This window comes from Phyllobates terribilis, unplaced genomic scaffold (assembly GCF_046119375.1).
Source record: "Phyllobates terribilis strain yellow unplaced genomic scaffold, ASM4611937v1 Scaffold_11__3_contigs__length_659146591, whole genome shotgun sequence".
NCBI classification, from domain to species: Eukaryota; Metazoa; Chordata; class Amphibia; order Anura; family Dendrobatidae; genus Phyllobates; species Phyllobates terribilis.
In genome coordinates, this window is record NW_027362771.1 from 249,741,727 (window position 1) to 249,761,302 (window position 19,576).

General features: G+C 40.2%; 1 protein-coding gene across 4 annotated transcripts in view; it reads left to right on the forward strand.

Moving 5' to 3' along the window:
• CELSR1 (cadherin EGF LAG seven-pass G-type receptor 1) overlaps positions 1-19,576 on the forward strand; it is a 171,890-nt gene that overhangs the window by 65,622 nt on the left and 86,692 nt on the right. For all 4 annotated transcript variants that reach the window (XM_073652148.1, XM_073652149.1, XM_073652150.1 and 1 more), the window contains exon 2: positions 10,624-11,262. In XM_073652148.1, coding sequence (XP_073508249.1) covers positions 10,624-11,262 — 639 coding nt within the window. The remainder of the gene's footprint in view (positions 1-10,623; positions 11,263-19,576) is intronic.

A 19,576-nucleotide genomic window follows, 5' to 3' on the forward strand; every position in this document is an offset into this window, starting at 1 on the left:
GTACACATATGAATGGCAATTACTGCTACCATGTTGGCTTTTATGTTCTTTCTTTGATCTCCTCCCTACATAGTATGGGTTAATCAGCATGTCATCATTCATTTAGTAATAGTCCCTTTGAAAACACACCTGAATGTTTGTTTTTTTGGATGATCAGCTTAGTATGTAGCTCCAACCACTTGGACTCTAGCAGACCTCTTTTTTTCTGTATTATGTTTCTTCATTTTAGCGTTCCTCTGCCAATCACTGTTGTGGAGGTTTCTTCTCTAATGTTACCTGTTGGTCCACCTGTAGTGAAGGTGTGGAGTCACCAGATCCTGGGCCTCCGCTTAGAGGACACGCGCTGCGCTGCATGTACAGTTCTGCCACAACTATGGCAGGAATTCCACCGGTGACAAGTGGCTGATTTGCTGGAGGTCAACAGGAGGGAAACAATAAATCTGAAGTGACAACTTCTCAGGGGGTAACATGGGTAACCAGTATGGTTTTGGGTAGCAGCTGTAATATCATTGGAATGAGGTCACTGCGCAGTGTGGAAACTTAACAATGCACCGAAATAACAACAGCTTACAAGCGGCCTCAGATGTATACTGTATATGTCGGTCGGAACAGTTCTGACCCCATTTTGTTGCCAGCCTCTCAGTAGAGTGGGAAAAGTGTGGAAAAGTCACAGCTGAGTGAGACAGAGGCGCAGTCATAGGTAGGAGTCTGCATGTTTGACCTCCTGGATTACTCCAGCCTCAGATCCCAAGTGCATCATGTTTGACTGCTGGTTGTACACAGCTTCAACTTGGGCAGTAAATTATTGCTTAGAGGGAATTCCCTCACTGTTCTACAGAGTTGACAATAGATTATGGTAAAGGCAATCTGTCAGCGGGTTTTGACTTTGAAAACTGCTGATAGTACTAGGAGACCCTGAAAGCTGTTTAACCAGTTCAGGACCGGTCAATACCCCCTTCCTGACCAGTCACATTTCAAGTTTTTTCACATAAGCGCTTTTAACGGCTCAAACATTTTCTCTCCTTTGGAAAATCATATAATTTTTGCCTCTTTTTTTTTCACAATACATGAGGCTTTTTTTAACTGATTTTAAAAATGTGTTGATTTTTCACATTTTTTTTTTTATGCCCACAATGGACATTTTTATTACGTTCCCCTTTCCATAGAGATTATTTTTATATATTTGACATATTTGGGGGTAGGGTTTGAAGCAGCGATTCAAACTGGCAGTGTCTTTTTTTAACTTTTATTTTTTCATTTATGCTTTTTTTTATATATATATATATATTTTTTTAATTATTTATTTTTCACACTCCCATAAGGTTTTTTGGGGAGGGCATTTTAACACAATACTTTTTATTGCCAATTTCCCCTGTAATTAGTATTTTTTTCCAGTTAAATGGGAATTTCAGCATCCTTCGTGCATAACAGAACAGTTCCCTACCTACACCCTGCAATTACATATCAGCAGGGTATGGAGGAGGAAGCACTGTCAGTGCTTCCTAATCTATATACACAATCGCTGGTTTAGCGCTGTGTATACAGAGATCGAACAGGGTAAACATGGTACTAAGCTATGTTTATCTTCTTTCTGGGAGTCTGACTGTGTCTGACAGCCAGTTTCCACCTCCACAGCTACACAATCTTGTGTTAACTTCTTACACACACTGCATCAATGTCTTAGAACATCATTCATTATTGCAGGGCAAAGTATGGAATTCCCAAATGTATAAAGTCTATGGTAGTCCGGTAGTAATTAAACATACCTGTATATGTTTTTGTTGTTAGAATCAAGACCAGGAGAGGGAACTTTATTTTATTTATTTATATAGCACCATCATATGCCACAGAACTTTACTGACTTTATCATCACTGTCCCCACAATCTAAGTTCCCTATCAGTATATCTTTGTAGTGAGGGAGGAAACCCACACAAATACACAGAGAACATGCAAACATGATGCAAACTCCTTGCAGATGCGGTCCTTTGTGGGATTTGAACCTAGGACCCCAGCAGTGCAAATCTCCAGTGGTAACCACTGAGCCATCGTGCAGCCTGAACTTTGAAGGTGGGTGGTCTGTTGTGCAGTTGCTCTGGGCTGTGTGCATGACACTGTCCAATCTCTCCCCATAGCTCTAGTGTTCAACCAGGAGACTCACAGCATACAAGTGTTTCATGCAGAGATCCCCGCACACTGCACATGCCGAGATCCCTGCACACTGCACATGCAGAGATCCCTGCGCACTGCACATGCAGAGATCCCTGCGCACTGCACATGCAGAGATCCCTGCGCACTGCACATGCAGAGATCCCTGCGCACTACACATGCAGAGATCCCTGCGCACTGCACATGCAGATATCCCTGCGCACTGCACGTGACGAGACCAACTTCAGCTGCTGACTGCTTTTAAATAGTTTTTGCAGGATATGAAAAAAACTGCTGCTTTTTCCTTAAACACTGACACTTTTATTCAATGACTGTGTCTGGTATTGCAGCCCTACTCTTAGAAATAGAGTTTGAATACCCGGAACAAACTATGTACAAAAGGGGCTCTGTTTCTGGATAAGAAAAACACCTATTTTTCTAATCCTGGGCATCCTCTTCAGGGTGGTTGGGCTGTGAGATCATGTTCTTTGAGACTGGATCCTATCTTCATTGGATGATTTATATCTTTATTATAAGGTGGATCTTGCTATTAAATAAACAAGCTGTATTACTCATGTATCTTCATCATGAGCTCAATAAAAGGTTTATACCTGTATTTAGGCAGCGAAATGGCTGTAGTCACATCTTTACTATAGCCTAAGCCGGTATATTGTTTGCTTCATAAATTATTTAATAATGAATTATTTTAAATTAATCCCTTTGCTGTCAAATTAGCCTGTAGGACACAACACATTCTGGTTTGTTGACAGATGTTCTCTGTACAAACACAACCTGTCATTCCTTACATTTATATTTGACATTTTAGCACCTATGTAGTGTGCTTGGACAATGAGCTCTTGTCATCCACTTTATAATGATTCTTCCTTTGTTTGATTTGCACATAAATGTAGAAAGCATTAAGTATTGGGAACTTTAAGCTTGGACATATTGATTGCTATGGCATGGGTCCATTTGAGATTACTGAAAGATCTCCTAAAAAGTGGATTCAATTAATTCATAAAGCACTAATGCTATAAATCAGTGTAATAATCTGCCCTTTCATCTGAAAGACAACAAGCATCCTGTAGTTTTTATAGATTATAGGATGGACTGTATCTAGGTACAGTTTTGCACAGACAATAATAATTTAAAGAGTACCGTCATTTTAATTTTTATTTCATAAATAGTACACAAGAAAATAAGCAACTTTGTAATTTAGTTAATCAGAGAAATCTGCTTTTCTCCTCCTGTATTTATCTTTCATCCTCAATCCATAGGTAAAATCTGTATTGAGTGAAGACATATTTTCCTAACACTGAGATAAGTGATGACAGTTGGTGCTTTTAAAATTATATGGAGAGGGGATGAGGAGGGAGGGGGCAGGCACAGAAATTCTGCTGAAAGTTGTCCTAAATCAACAGTTTCCCATAAAACTTTATGAGCACCAAATGTCATCTCCTATCTCAGTAATGTGAAAATATGTGTTCACTGACAGATTGTCCTTGTGAATTGGGAATTTTGAGAATGTATGATCAGTCCTGGCAGAGAAGGAAGCAGATTTCTTTAATAAGATATATTACAAAGTTTCTTATTTTCATATATTCTATTGATGCATACAAATTAAAGTAAAATGACGATTACTCTTTGAAGTGTAATAATCTTTATGTTTATTCATGAAATCTGCTTCTTTCTGCTCCTGGACTGATCGTTCTCAAAATTCTCAATTCATGGGAAAATCTGTCTTCAGTGAATACACATTTCCCCATTACTGAGAGAGGAGATGACAGTTGGTGCTCATAAAGTTCTGTGGAGAACTGTAACTGTTATTTCAGGAGAACTTGCAGCAGAATGTCTGTGTCTGCCCTTAGCTTCTCCCTTCTCCTTCTCCCTTTTCCACAGAATTAAAAGCACCGCCATCTCCTATTTTATTAACGGGAATATCTGTCTTCACTGAATACAGATTTTACCCGTCAATTGAGAGTGAAAGATCAATGCAGGAGGAGAAAGAAGCAGATTCCTCTGATCAGATATATTACAAAGTTGTTTATTTTCATGTGTATAATTGATTTATGAAATAAAAATTAAAATAATGGTTACTCTTTAATGATCCTCAATAAAGGAAAGTCTTGGTATCTTTTGTTTGTGGGAAGATTAGTCCTAACCAAGCCCAAACTTGTTATCTAGCTTTAATTTATAACTTTGTCTACCACATGCTACCTGACATGGCTAAATGTAGGGTTTACCAGAGGGAGTTTACAGCGGCCCAGACCATTCTCTGGAAAATGATGTACCGGACTTACCGGACTAGTGATAGCAATCAGCTTTCATCTGTTTCATCCTTCAGAAAACAGGAAACACATTTTTCTATTGATTAAAGTGTTATGCGTGGCTCCGGTGGCGGCCGTCCAAAACTAATGTCACTTTCCCTTCCATGTGTCTAACATGATGTCACTCATGCCAGGAGCTAATGCAAACAACACATATATATTATATTTATATGTGCACACGTCCTCCTACACCTGCTGGGTTTGCAGATATGGATCTGAAAGGTGTGGCAAGTTCCGCTAGATTACCTGCCTTTATACTATTTCATATAGCATGATAATGTTTTATAGAAAACAGGAACTTATGACGAGATACTGGCCAAGTGAACAATCAACTATGGAAATAAATAGCTTGTTATTTTCATTTGGGAAAATATTTGGATGGTTATTTTCTTTGCAGCTCCACCACAGGGATAAATAAGCATTATAGTCTGCTCATGGAAGTCAATAGATTCTTCTAGTAACGCATGGATGTGTTAGGTCCTCCAGGATGGGGCAGCAGGCAAGAGTCACACTTGGTAGGTAATCTTTTTATGAATGAGGGGTTTCCCACTGTTAGCTGAGTAAGTCCAGTAGGCACTGGGTAATGATCTGCTTTCTTTGTGATCGAACTGCAGAATAAAGATTCAAGAGAACATGCCATCTGAATTCTGCCTCCCGAACCATGAGCAGAATGAATTAGGCGCTGGCTGGTATGTTTTACTCTGAAATGTTGCGATGTTTCAAAGAAAATAGTCTCAGGCTGGCTTTTCAGAGTATATGTGTCTGACTAGTCCGAGGCAGGTCCCCGGCAGCTTCTCCCGGTCCCATTCTCTTTGGCTGAAAGGTCTCTCCTTATGCCTCACTTCCTTTTTACTGATAGGTCTCTTCTTACGCCTCACTTCCTTTTTACTGATAGGTCTCTTCTTACGCCTCACTTCCTTTTTACTGATAGGTCTCTCCTTAGCCTCACTTCCTTTTTACTGATAGGACTCTCCTTAGCCTCACTTCCTTTTCACTGATAGGTCTCTCCTTAGCCTCACTTCCTTTTCACTGATAGGTCTCTCCTTAAGCCTTACTTCCTTTTTACTGATAGGTCTCTCCTTAAGCCTCACTCCCTTTTTACTAATAGGTCTCTCTTTATTCCTCATTCCCTTTTTATGAAACAAGAGGGGATTGTAGGGAGAGAAAATAGGAAGCGCAGGCTTCTAAGTGTAGTAGTTAGATTCCAAGGGTATATACTCAGTATAAATCCACTCACCTATTTGGTATCTTGAGGTAAAGCATGTAAATCCAATCAGTGGATCACTCCATTCCTCTTTCCATTCAGTTTGCTGCAGAAATCTGGGAGCTGATGAGAGCACTGGACAGAGCTTTCATAGGCAATACCACTTTGTAAATGTTTTTCCCAGCAATATGCGCTCCTGAAGGATGATGATGGAACTTGATATTCGGATTCAAAGAATTTTTATTTCAAACTAAAATACAACCGGTTTCGACTTCTTTGAGTCTTCCTCAGAGTGCAAAATCCTGCATATCTGAGTATCTGGGTGTGTCTGAAAAACAGATCTTTCAGTCTCCACCCAAAATGACAAGCAGGGATATCTGCTATAAAATGTGTGTAGATAGATCTGTTTATATGCATGATGTTATACCTGAGGAAGACTCAAAGAAGTCGAAACCGGTTGTATTTTAGTTTGAAATAAAAATTCTTTGAATCCGAATATCAAGTTCCATCATCATCCTTCAGGAGCGCATATTGTTGGGAAAAACATTTACAAAGTCATTCCCTTTTTACTAATAGGTCTCTCTTGATGTGTGTACATAGAGAGAGAGCTGTCAGTCAAAGGGACAGTCAGCCTAAACACATGGGCCCCGATTCATCATTTGCCATTTTTTTAAGTCACTTTTCAGTTTTTGTCTTGAGGTATTCGCTGAAGTTTATTGCTCCAGTTTCATAAAAATGGCGCACGAGGTTCATGAATTTGGTACAAAGTCAAACATAGGGCTTCTTTCTTGCCCTTAAACATTTTTACAGCTTTGTTAGCAAAAAGTTGCATCTTTTTCAAAATGTTGCAAAAGATGCGAGTTTTGAGAAGCAAGCATAAAACATACCAGGTGGGACTGGAGTAGAGTCGTGCCAAATTTTGTGACTTTTTAAAAAGTCGCAATTGATAAATCAGGTAAAGAAATCTGGAATCACTAAACTCCGCCAACAAAGCGGAAAACAAAAAAAAAAACAGGCAAAATAGACTTCAAATAGGTCCAAATAGAATAATGAATTGGGTGTAAAAAAAAAGGGCTCAAAACACACAAAACTAGATAAACAAGTCGCAAAAGCAGTAATGAATCAGGGCCATAGTCCCTATTGGCATTTAGATAGAAAGCTATGCACAAATTGGAAGAGAAATGTTATTCAAAAGGGACAGGAAGACGAGGGACCTACCGGCTTTGCAACACCTACCAGAGCGTTTAAGAGTAAAACATACCATGTGCTGTCTGATTCATGATGCCCGTGGTTCACGCTGTTATGATAGGCTACAAGCACTAAGGAAAGACAGGAGATCTGTCCATACAATAGAACTAAGCTAGATCCCTACGATGTAACGGGGAACCTGATCCTGCGATCAGACCCGCTAAAGTCCTCAGCTAGTCTGAACGAAGACCTATAGATGTGAGGGAGGGATCCCTACAAGAACTAGGGACTGGGAGAAAGATGGACACCTCCTAGCAGAAATTGTAGCAGTAAAAAGACAAACACACAACATAGAACATAAAGGTCAAAAGACCTAGCTAAACTGACTGAGAAAGGTTACAAAGCACCTGGCTAGCTTAAGAGTAGAAATTACAATGAAGTCCAGCATGGCCAGAAGGGCGGAGCAGGATTAAATAGGCAAAAAGGTCATGTGACCAGCAAAATAGAAAAAACCTAACAGGAGAGTTCTAACACATGCAGCATGAATCTGATGACAGATTCTCTTTGAGGGAGCCAGCAAGGGGCAGGACATGCGGGAAGACACACTGAGATGCTAAGGGTGCATGCACTGAAGGCCTGTGCTTGGTGTGAACTGTCATTTCGTGCTGACAAGCTCCCTTTAAAGGGGTTGTCCTGTCTAATTTGATAAGTGCAGTCACTCTGCAGGACTGTTGACCTCTCGAAGGCTGATTATGATACATTAGTTTTCTTGACACAAACCTGATACCTAATACTGATGGCTAGATGAAAAATAATGACTGATTTCTTACAAAAACGTGCTGTTAGGGTGTTTGATAATAAGTTTTGTAAATTAGAGAAGCCCTTTAATTTACATGAATTTAATTTTTTTTAATTTTTGGTGAAATAAAATGATGAAAGCTTTTGCAGTCACTGTCAGAAATTGTTGAAAATAATTATCAAACTTTATATCTACTTAACCCATTAGTGCATATAGCTCTGTGGTCCACAAGCGTGGAAAGAGCTGGGTTCTCACCACACATGGCAGATGCCAGCTGTGTTAAATAGCTGGCATCAATCTCTAACAGGAGCAGCTGAGCTCTCATCGCTGCTGTTAACCATTTAGATGCCGCTGTCAAGCTATGGAATTCTTTCAAGTACGTGAGCACCAGCTCTCATTGGAGCCACAAAATGTGATAATGGGGTACCAATGGATGCCATGCTAGGGGCCCAGTGAAGGCCTCTATGACTGCAATCTTGGTATTACTATGAAGCCTAGCCACAGGCTGAGCTTCTTATAAGACTGTAATTTACACTATATACTGCAATACATTGGTATTTCCGTTTATAGAACAAGTGACCAAAGGATCACAGGCTCAATTTGCCTAAAGAGACTAAAAAAATAAGTTAAAAAAAACATAAAATGTTAAAAATATATCGCTATATCTGTAAAAGTATTTTCTCTCAAATATAAAATTAATTAACCAGTAATCGCTATAAAGACAAAAAAATTCAAACATTTTTTCCATTCACCGCACCTTCCTAAAAAATAAAATAAAAAGTGGTGAAAATGTATTTTAAGTATTTCAAAGTGATATCAATTAAATTGTCAGCTCACAAAAAAAATGCCCTCACATAGCTCGTCGGAAACATAAAAGCATTACGGGTCTCGGAAAATGGCATCAGGAACCAAGATTGTTTCTAAAGACTTTTTTGTTTTTACCAAATGAATAAAAAAGAACTGTACAAGTTTGGTATTGACATACCGTAATTGTACCAACTTGGAGAACCATGTTGCCTGTTCATTTTTACCATATAATGAACAACGTAAAAACAAACATAAAAACCAATGGTGAAATTGCATTTTTTTTTTCACCATTTCATCCCACTTGGATTTTTTTTCCTGTTTTCAGTACATTATAAAGTAAAATGGATGATGTCATTCAAAACTATATAGCCTTCTTTTAGCTATGTGGACAGAAAAATAACAAAAGTTATGGCCCTTGGAAGAAGTTGAGGAAAAAACGAAAGTGCAAAAATGAAAAAAATTGCCAGTCTTTAATAGGATAATCTCAGAATAATATTCTTATCGTTGCAACTTTCATTAAATATGTTTTTTGTTTTGAAAATTGTATCAATATTCTAGCAGAGGTGTTAAATACCAAGCTGAGCTGGTACTCACCCAACCAGCTGAGCTTGGTATTTGATACCTCTGCTAGAATATTAATAAAATATAGAATATTGATAGAATAGAATATTGATATTGCAGCCAACCAATGGGCTCAAGAGATCTGTAGACTACATTAACCATTGATCCCAGTGATTGGCTTGAACTGGAAAACCCCTTTAAGTGATGAAGGATAGACATAAAAGAAATTTTATGTTGGGGAGAACATGAGGAATGATAAGACATAAAACCGTGATGTATGGCGATAAGCTGCTAATGGAAGGGATGTTGAGTAGTAGAGACTATGGATGATTTGGTGTAGGGCCTGGAAATGGAGGAGGAACATTCTGTAGGATGATTTAAGGTTCTCAGCTTTAGCTAATGCTAAAGGAGAACCAAGGAGTATTTATATTGGGATTTGTTGTATCTTGAACCTTCCCGCTATTCGTGGTCATTGTACGGCATAGTGTCTTGTCTTTGGTATAGCGTCTGAAGACTGAGGCTCTTCTGTGGGGTCTTCTTATTGATAGCTTTTTATAATTTCTGACAGATACACAACAGGGAGTAGTATAACAGCGGCGTCAGACCTTTGTTTAGCTTCCATGTCCGCTTCATCAGAACATTGTATACATGTGGACGACTCTATTCTAAAGAATGGCGGAATTTTATTTTGTTAAGATGCGAAAAACATAAATGCACTAATCAAATAAATATGTTTATATTACATAATTAATTTTATACCATAAGGTTGCGTGCCCACGTTGCGGATTACAAGCGTTTTTGCTGCGGATTTTCCGCAGCGGAAACGCTTGTAAAACGCTTGGTAATCTGCATCCCATTGTCCCCAATGAGAATCCGCAAGTTCTATGCCCATGCTGCGGATTTTTCCGCAGCGTTTATGCTGCGTTCAAAAATCTGCAGCATGTCCATTAATTTTGCGTTTCCGCATGCGGAATTGCCTTGTGCAATGCACTGAAAACGCAAGGCAATTCCGCATGTGGAAAACGCGCAATAAACGCGTGCGGAATTCCGCATGCGTTTTTCTGGGAGAGGACATGCGGAAATGAAGCAGAAATTTTCTGCTTCATTTCCGCAACGTGGGCACATAGCCTCACAGATCTGTAATGTAAGGAGATCATCTGAACAGGACGAAGATTGTGTAAAACGGATGGGAAAATGTGCATCTAACATCTGATAATGTGGATACTTCCATTGTGCAATGATGTCATGGACATTTAAAGGGTTTGTTCGGTATTAGTAAATCGTTGCTGATTTCTATGAACAGCGCCATTCCTATCCACAGGTTATGTATGGTATTACAGCTTAGCCCCTTTCACTTCAATAGAGCTGAGCTTCAGTAGCAGATACAACCATGGACAGGTGTGATGTGTTTTTTCAAGTGCCTGAAAGAATGCAGATTTTTTTTTTATAGTTCTGGATAGTTCCTTTAATTATCCTAGCTTTAGAGAAATGAACATGTTACGTTTGAATACGTAGAGAAGAATATGTCATTTCCGTGTTCTGCACATGCCCCCATGTTATATACTAATTTAGTGCTCTTTTCCTCCTGTAGATGGGGTTCACAGTGTTACCGCTCACTGCACCTTACGGGTTACCATCATCACAGATGACATGTTGACCAACAGCATCACGGTCCGGCTGGAAAACATGTCTCAGGAGAAGTTTCTATCCCCTCTCCTCTCTCTGTTTGTGGAAGGAGTGGCCACCGTCTTGTCTACAACCAAGGATGGCATCTTTGTCTTCAATATTCAGAATGATACTGACGTGAGCTCCAACATTCTCAATGTGACATTTTCTGCCTTGCTTCCTGGTGGGGTCCGAAACAAATTCTTCCATTCTGAAGATCTCCAAGAACAAATTTACCTAAACAGAACGCTGCTCACAATGATTTCCACCCAGCGGGTCCTGCCTTTTGATGATAACATTTGCTTGAGAGAGCCTTGTGAAAACTACATGAAGTGCGTTTCCGTATTAAAATTTGACAGTTCAGCTCCTTTCATAAGCTCCAATACAGTACTTTTCCGCCCCATTCATCCCATCAATGGATTGCGGTGCCGCTGCCCTCCTGGATTTACTGGGGATTACTGTGAAACAGAAATTGATCTGTGTTACTCCAATCCTTGTGGAAAGAATGGACTGTGCCGAAGCAGGGAAGGTGGCTACTCTTGTGAATGTAATGACGAATTTACAGGTACGACTACTTGTTATACAGAACATAGGGTGAAAGATAGCTAGCCAGGTGACTTCTGCATGCACAAATGTAGTTTCTAGGTTTGGTGTGTGAAGACAATTAGCGACCTATTCCATCAATGAGACTATGTGTTGGACTTGTGTTGGACTTATGTGTTGGACTATGTGTTGGACTTATGTTGAAGTCACAGATTGACCCTTTTGCTGTTTTAAAAAGCTTTAAACATTAGGTATCACTAATTCTAGAAATTAAAGATATATAAAAAAGTATAGAAACCACTTGTTTTTCAGCCTTAGCAGGACTACACCAAGGTCCCTTAGCACAACGCGGCCGATTAATCAATACTGGCATTTTTTAAGTCTTGATCGACAGTGTGCTTTAGTAAGATGTGCCTAGTTCATTTGGAGGCATGTGCCTTTTAAATGGAATCCGTCACTAGGATCAACCCTCCTAAGCTGTGTATATGGGCACGCAGGTCATAGGAAGCGGAATGAAATGATACCTGCGATCTGATGTCTTATTCCAGAGAAATACATGTTTTTCTTATATGTAAATGAGCTTTGAAGATCTGTAGGCCAGAAACTGATCTGCATGAGAATCTGCCAGAGATTATATATAAATGAACTGTTAAGATCTATGGTCTGGACACAATATACATGAGAATCTGCTTCCAAGGCTTATTTTAATGAACAGGGGCATTATTAGTGTGAATCAAGTAATGACTGACACTTTGCTCTCATAATCACACACAGCCCTGCAGTGAGATCAGAGCTAAACACAGTACAGCAGAGCTAACACTGCACAGAAGAGCTAAAAAAAGTACAACAGATCCAATACAGTACAACAGAGCTAACACTACAGCAAAACTAAAGCCCCCGTCACACTAAGCGAGATCGCTAGCGAGATCGCTGCTGAGTCACAAGTTTTGTGACGCAACAGCGACCTCAGTAGCGATCTCGCTACGTTTGACACTTAGCAGCGACCAGGCCCCTGCTCTGAGATCGCTGGTCGTGTCGGAATGGTCTGGACCTTTTTTTGATCGTTGAGGTCCTGCTGGGTAGCATGTATCGGTGTGTTTGACACCTTACCAACGACCTCGTTGGCGACTCAGACACAGAAACACATAGGCGTGCATCGTTATACAAATCTTTACGGGTCGCCGCATCATTGCTGCGTCGTTGGGAAGATCTGACTGTTTGACATCTCACCAGCGACCACATAGCGACGCAGTAACGATCCCTGACTGGTCGTATCGTTGTCGGGATCGCTATAGCGTCGCTTAGTGTGACGGGGCTTTAACACAGAACAGCAGAACTGATCTTTGTCTCATTACAAATATTTGCAGCTGCAGTTGTACTCTCATAGTGCTTGCAACTCTGCTGCGGAGCTGAACCTTATCTCAGTGCAAACACATTTGCCGTGTGTCAGCTCTGCTGTTCTGCCCCTTCTCCCCCACCCCACCCTCGCTACCTGTGAGATGGAAGCTAAAGCACTATGAGGGGCACCTGCAGTGCAAATATGTTAGTACAGCGGAAGTGAACTTTGTCTCATTACTCTGTTAGCTCTGCTGTACTATGTTAGCTCTGCTGTACTTTGTAGTTTTGATCTCAGTGCAAAGCTGTGTGTGATTATAAGAGCAAAGTGTCAGTCATTACTTGATTCACACTAGTAACGCCCCTGTTCATTAAAATGAGCCTTGTTGGCAGATTCACATGTAGATTTGTGTCCAGACCGTAGATCTTAACAGTTCGTTTACATATAAGAAAAAAAAGTTAATTTTTTTTATAAGTTTTGAAAGAATCCCTGTTTTCTCTGCTGTAGATGTAGGAGTGGTCAGAATACTGAGTTGTGTGTAACCCCACCCACAACTGATTGGCAGCTTCCTGTGTACACTGTAGATTGTCAGCAAGCTGTCAATCAGTGGTGGGGGCGGGGTTATGCAGATTAGTCTGACTGGCTTGCAACATCCAGTTTGTGGTAATGATCTCCTGCTGATAAAACACTGATTGTACTGAAACTACTGCCAGCTCCTGAGCAAGTGACACATCCCTGGAATCAGGCTTTTTGCCCTTACATTATGCTGCTCTCAGATTAAATAGCAAACACATGCTGACAGATTCCAAGTAACTGTCATATGCCACTGCCAGAAATGTTACTGCAGTCATGAAAAAAATCCTTGGCACACTAGAAGATTGTAATGCTAAACGTAATGGTTTATTTCTCAATTGCAGAAATTTCCAACATTTCAGCCCTTGAAGGCCTTTTTCAAATATTACCTACACGTGGATTGTATGAAGGAATACTGATGTTGCAGATCTTGTGACTCATCAGTGCGACGAGATTTGCAACGACAGTATTCCTTCAGACAATCCACATGCAGAAAATACTTGAAAAAGGCCTTAAAGGGCCAAAATGTCAGAAATTTCTTCGATTGAGAAATAATCCATTACGATTAGCATTACTATCTCCTAGTGTGCCAAATATTTTTTTCATGACTGATATACTTTTTCTTCTGGGCACCTACCCCATTTTAAGAAGAGAGCTAGCTTATCTAATAGAAATGCTATGCAGTCAGGGACTAGACTACATTTTTGGAATAATTTATGCCACTTTAGCATCATAAATTATCATGAATTCGTCAAGCAGTGTTGGCTAAGTTGATGGATGTGGCCAGGGTGGTGAAAAAATGCCAAAATTTGCAACATTTTTTAACAAATTTGAGTTGTTTACATATTTTACCACATTTTAAGGTATTTTACATCATAATTCTGGCAAAAGCACCTTAATAAAATGGGTTCACAATTTTTAATGTCCAGGTTGCCTCCATATTTTGTCTTATTGTTTTAGGTTTGTTCTGTCTATTTTTGGCCCTTTTAGGAAATTCTTTGTTAATAGAGAAGAGGAGTGTCGGGATCATTATCTCGGGGCCACAGAGAAGAGCAGTTAGTAATAATGTCTGTCAGTCTGGGAGACTTGTCCTATGTTTCGCAGATGTCACATTCATTTGAATGTGCCCTGTGTATTGCTTTATTACCCCTGAGAACATGAAATCTGCAGTGGCTTGCGAAAGTATTCACCCCCCTTGACTTTTTACGAGTGATTGTGTTCTGATAACTTGCTATCCGAGCATGCTCGGGTGGTATCCGAGTATCTTTGGCGTGGTCTGCTAATATGTTTGACTCCCTGTGGCTGCATGTTTTGCGGCAGTAGACAGCCACAACATATGCGGGGATTGCCTGTTTGTAAGGCAATCTCCGCATGTGTTGTGGCTGTCTACCACCGTAAAACAAGCAGCCGCAGGGAATCAAACATATTAGCAGAGCACGCTGAAGATACTCGGATAACACCCGCGCATGCTCAAATAGCAAGTTATCCGAGCACGCTCACTCATCATTACTTTTTACCTATTTTGTTACTTTACAACTTGTGTTTAAATAGTTTTGTAATCCGATTTGTGTGTGTGATTCATCAGCACTAAATAGTCTAAGTTGGTGAAGTGAAGTTAGAAAAATATAGGCATAAATTAAATTTATGGGATCAAATAACTAAAAATTGACATGTGCATATGTATTCACCCCTTTCGCTATGAAGCCCCTAACAATTTCTGTTGCAAGAATTACCTTCATAAGTCACATGCTTAGTGAAAGGAAGTCCACCTGTGTGCAATGTAAGTGTCACATGGTCTGTCAGTATATACACAGCTTTTCTGAAAGGCCACAGAGGCTGCAACACAATTAACAAGAGGCACCACTAACCAAACAACACCATAAAGACCAAGGAGATCTCCAAACGAGTCAGGGACAAAGTTGTTGAGAAGTACGAGTCAGGGTTGGGTTATAAAAACATATCCCAATCTCTGGTGATCCCCCGGAGCGCCATCAAATCCATTATCATCAAATGGAAAGATCATGGTACCACAGCAACCTTGCCAAGGGAGGACCGCCCACCAAAACTCCCAGCCTAGGCAAGGAGGGCATTGATCAGGGAGGTAGCACAGAGACCAAAGGTAACCCTGAAGGAGCTGCACAGTACTCAAGCAGAGACTGAAGTATCTGTTTATACGACCACAATAAGCTGTACACTCCATAGAGGTGGCCTTTATGGAACAGTGGGCAGAAAAAAGCCTTTACTTAAACACAAAATTTGTAAGGCTCATTTTGAGTTTACCAAAAGACATGTGGGAGACTCCCCAAATGTATGGATGAAGATGCTGTGGTCAGATGAGACCAAAATTTCACTTTTTAGCCATTAAGGTAAACGCCATGTCTGGTGCCAAACCAACACAGCTCATCTCCCTAAGAACACCATCGCCACAGTGAAACGTGGTGGCAGCATCATGCTGTGGGGATGTTTTTTCAACAGCAGGGACAGGGAAAATGGTCAGAGTCGAGGGGAAAATGAATTGTGTGAAATATAGGGATATTCTTGAGCAAAACCTGTTTCAGTCTGTCAGTGATTTGAGACTGGGACGGAGGTTCACCTTCCAACAAGACAATGACCCAAAGCATACTGCTAGAGCAATGCTCACATGGTTTAAGGGGAAACATGTAAGTGTTTTGGAGTGGCCTAGTCAAAGCCCAGACCTTAATCCAATTGAGAATCTGTGGTCTGACTTGAAGTTTGCTGTTCACCAGAGGAAACCATCTAACTTGAAGCAGCTGGAGCAGTTTTGCTTGAGGAATGGGCAAAAATCCCAGTGGCAAGATATGGAAAGCTCATAGAGACTTATCCAAAGCGACTTGCAGCTGTAATTTCCACAAAAGGAGGCTCTACAGAGTACTGACTCTAGGGGGGGTGAATAGTTATGCACACTGAAGTTTTCAGTTATTTTGTCCTATTTGTTGTTTGCTTCACAATAAAAAGAAAACCAAATGTTCACAGTTGCAGGCATGTTCTTTACATGAACTGATGCAAACCCACAAAAAAACTGTGAAATTCCAGGTTGTGATGTAGCAAAACACAAAATATGCCAAGGGGGTGAATACTTTTGTAAGCCACTGTGTGTATATGGCAGTAATGCAGTTTAGTAACCTTGTTTCCGTGTACCTCTGCGCTCTTTGTATACACTTGCACCTGTTTGTACCTTATAGTACGATACCTTAGACATTTCACACTGGATGGAGGGATTACATCCCAACCCACAGCTTACTGAAAGCAGAGACAGTCAGATGTGGTTGTGTCCCTGTATACGGTCCTCAGATCTGCCGTCTGTATGCTGTGAAGCCATGGATGTGAATGGAAACTAGATTACTATTGTCTTGAGTATAAGAAGAGCTTGCCTCATTAATATTAATTAGAAAACATGACAAAACTTGTCGCTTGTCCCCGCACCTTCCACTATTAGGGACAGTCCTGTCTTCTGCATCTAAGATTTCCATCTACAATATGAGGCTGTTTAAGTCCCCATGTTGGGGTAAGCCCCTGCGGTGACTCTCTGTTTCTTTGTTGCAAATAATCTTGGCTGTGAATTTCAGGCCCCTTAAAGTCCATTTTTACCAGTTGTGTTATCTGTGAGCTGTGAGCCGCGGCCGCTCGCTGCATGTTAATGTGAAGCATTGTTCGGCCTGTGAATGAACTTGCAGTTGAATAATCCTGTTGGTGTGGTAATGCCGGCTGGAATGTACAGCCAGCCAGGGACTACTTGCTCTTCATATTACCCTTTCAACGGGCGGCAACTCGGAAATATGCTACTGCAAAATGTGACAGTCTGTCATCCTCACGATAAGAGTTACTAAAGACTGATGATGGAGCGTGGAGCACAGATAGCGCTCAGTCCACGAATCACAGTCGGTAACCCAACTTTAAAAGTCCCTGAACAACTTCCTTTGGAGGATAATCATGGTCAAATGTCATTGTTCTTCCTCCCATTTCTTTGAAGGTCCTTCCTTGGCCTACAGCAATTATCAGTAATTTATACATGATGAAAGTTACCTTATCTAGTGAGGCTTCTGTTACTAACACCAAGGTAAACTGATCCACAAGGTGCATTTTTCTGGTAACATGACAGCAGCATAATTAAGAGTTTCTTCTGTTTTCTCTAAATTATGTTTTGGAATGTCATAATCAGGATAACTGAAGCTTCCAGTTTCACTACATATATTTCTATTTTACTATAGTTTTCAATGCCAAAAAAGCTGTGGTTTTAGAACACAGTAGATTTTAGTTTCTCATATACCTTAAAGAGGTTGTCCACTACTTTAGCATTGATGTTCTATCCCTAGGATAGGTCATTAATGTCTGATCGGTTTGGGTACGACACCCGGCACTCCTGCTAATCAGCTATTATCGTTGTTGGCGGCCGCGACTTGGTACTATACAACCGCCTCCTATTCGAATCAGTAGGATCGGCGGGCATGCCAGGTGTCGGACCCTGACCAATCAGACACTGATGATCTAGGTCATCAATGCTAAAGTAGTGGAGAACCTCTTTAAATAGTGGTCGGCTGAGAGACTTCCACTTACACATACATGCTCAGATGAGGCTTATGCTAATGTGTATGGGGGCCCTTTAAAGAGGTTCTCTCACTGGAATTTTAAAAATTCCTCTTAATTGCTGCTATTTCACTAATTCTAGAACAGTTTTGCTTTTTTTTCTGTTACTCTCCTTTCCAAAATTATGCCCACCAATAATAAAGATACAGATTTTCTCATCAAACAGCTGGGCGTATACCATAGAACTTCTCTGTGGGCGTTTTCTTTTTCTTTTTTGACAGTGTTCAATCAAAACACTGCCGTGCCCGCAGAGAAGATCTGTGGTATACACCCAGTTGGTTGAAAGGAAAATGTGCTTCTTTAGTACCATGTGGCTTAACTTTGGAATGGAGGGGCACAGAAAAAAAAGGAAAACTGTTCCAAAATCAGTGGAGCCGTGGCAGTTGAAGGAGGTACTCGGCTTAAATAATAAAAATCCAGTAAAATGTCATCTTTAAAGTCAATCTTTTGATTTACAAGTTTTTGGTCTTCTGTATTGGTTATTTTTTTCTGTTTTTGTTTTTATTTTGGTAAGTTTTTGTTAATACATAGTGGATTTGCAGTGAACTCAAATGCAGGAGAAAAAAAGTCTACATGGATTTGAGGTTCAGCTGGATTTTTACATTTAGTTTGAAAGTTTGTGTTATTGTTTTTCACCATTGGCGTTCTCAAGGATGAAATCCACGACCTCAGATACAGATTATGATGTGAATTTACAAGCGACCTGCTCAACATAGAAATCTCTGTTGTGTATTACTTTTTTTTGCATTATTTTATTTAATTTCCTAACTATTTTGTTTGATAAATATATTGAACTGGTGTGGTTAGATTTTTTTATTATTTTTTTAAATTTAATTTACATTTTTTGTAATTTTTTTGTAATGTGTAAAAATAAAATAAAGCAATCACTAGTTTATTATAGAATTCCTGTAAATTTCAGCACTATGGAAGAACAATTACTAGTTTTATGCAATTTACAGAATTCAAAATTAGTAGTCATACTACTGCTTTGTTATGGTCACCGGGACACTGCTTTGTCCTGTTTAGTGCAGTTTTACAAAATTATGCCCATTTACTACTTTTAGGCGTTGTCAAATTTTAGGAATTGTCATCGCCATACTATCTAATTGTGTCCCCACTGATTTCACTGAGAATGGGGTGTCTTGACTCTTGAAGAAGGCTCCGACGTTTTGGATTTCTATTAGGACATAAGGCGTTGTGAGAATTGTCTGACAATGGCTTCCTCCTCTCTCCGTATTGAAAACATATGTATAGGGGAAGATGGAAAGGATAGCTATCTAAAGTGTATGGCCAGCTTTAGTTAACCTGGAAACCTTAGAACGTGTACCTGACTTTTCTGGTTGTTTTCAGTTCATTTCTATGAGTATGGAGGCCACTTGCTTTTGGATTCATCTGGTCGGCTCCACAATATTTGGTCCATCCCTGTTCTCATTGCATGGCATCACTGTGATTAGGGCTCCAGTAAGGCATGTTTGCTTTCCTACACAGCTTTTAAGCTGTTCAGGAGCAATTTGTGGTTTAATGTACAGTAATTAAACTGTGTCCGCTTCTTGCAGTCATTACCTGAGGATATTTACTTGTGGTGGTTCTGCCACCTGTTGTGATCACAGCTTCCGATAAGTCTGCCAATGTTCGTCTGTCGCAGACGACACTAAAGTGCTGCCAGTTAAACCGTGACAGTGTTCCTAAGTTATATTTTTATTTTGTCCTCTGCGCCGCCAAAATGACAAGACAATGGTGGCAGTGACTGACAATTCATCATCATAAGGTAGAAGCAATGACGGATATCTGAGCACCCGGCCTGGGACTGATAAGTGTTACT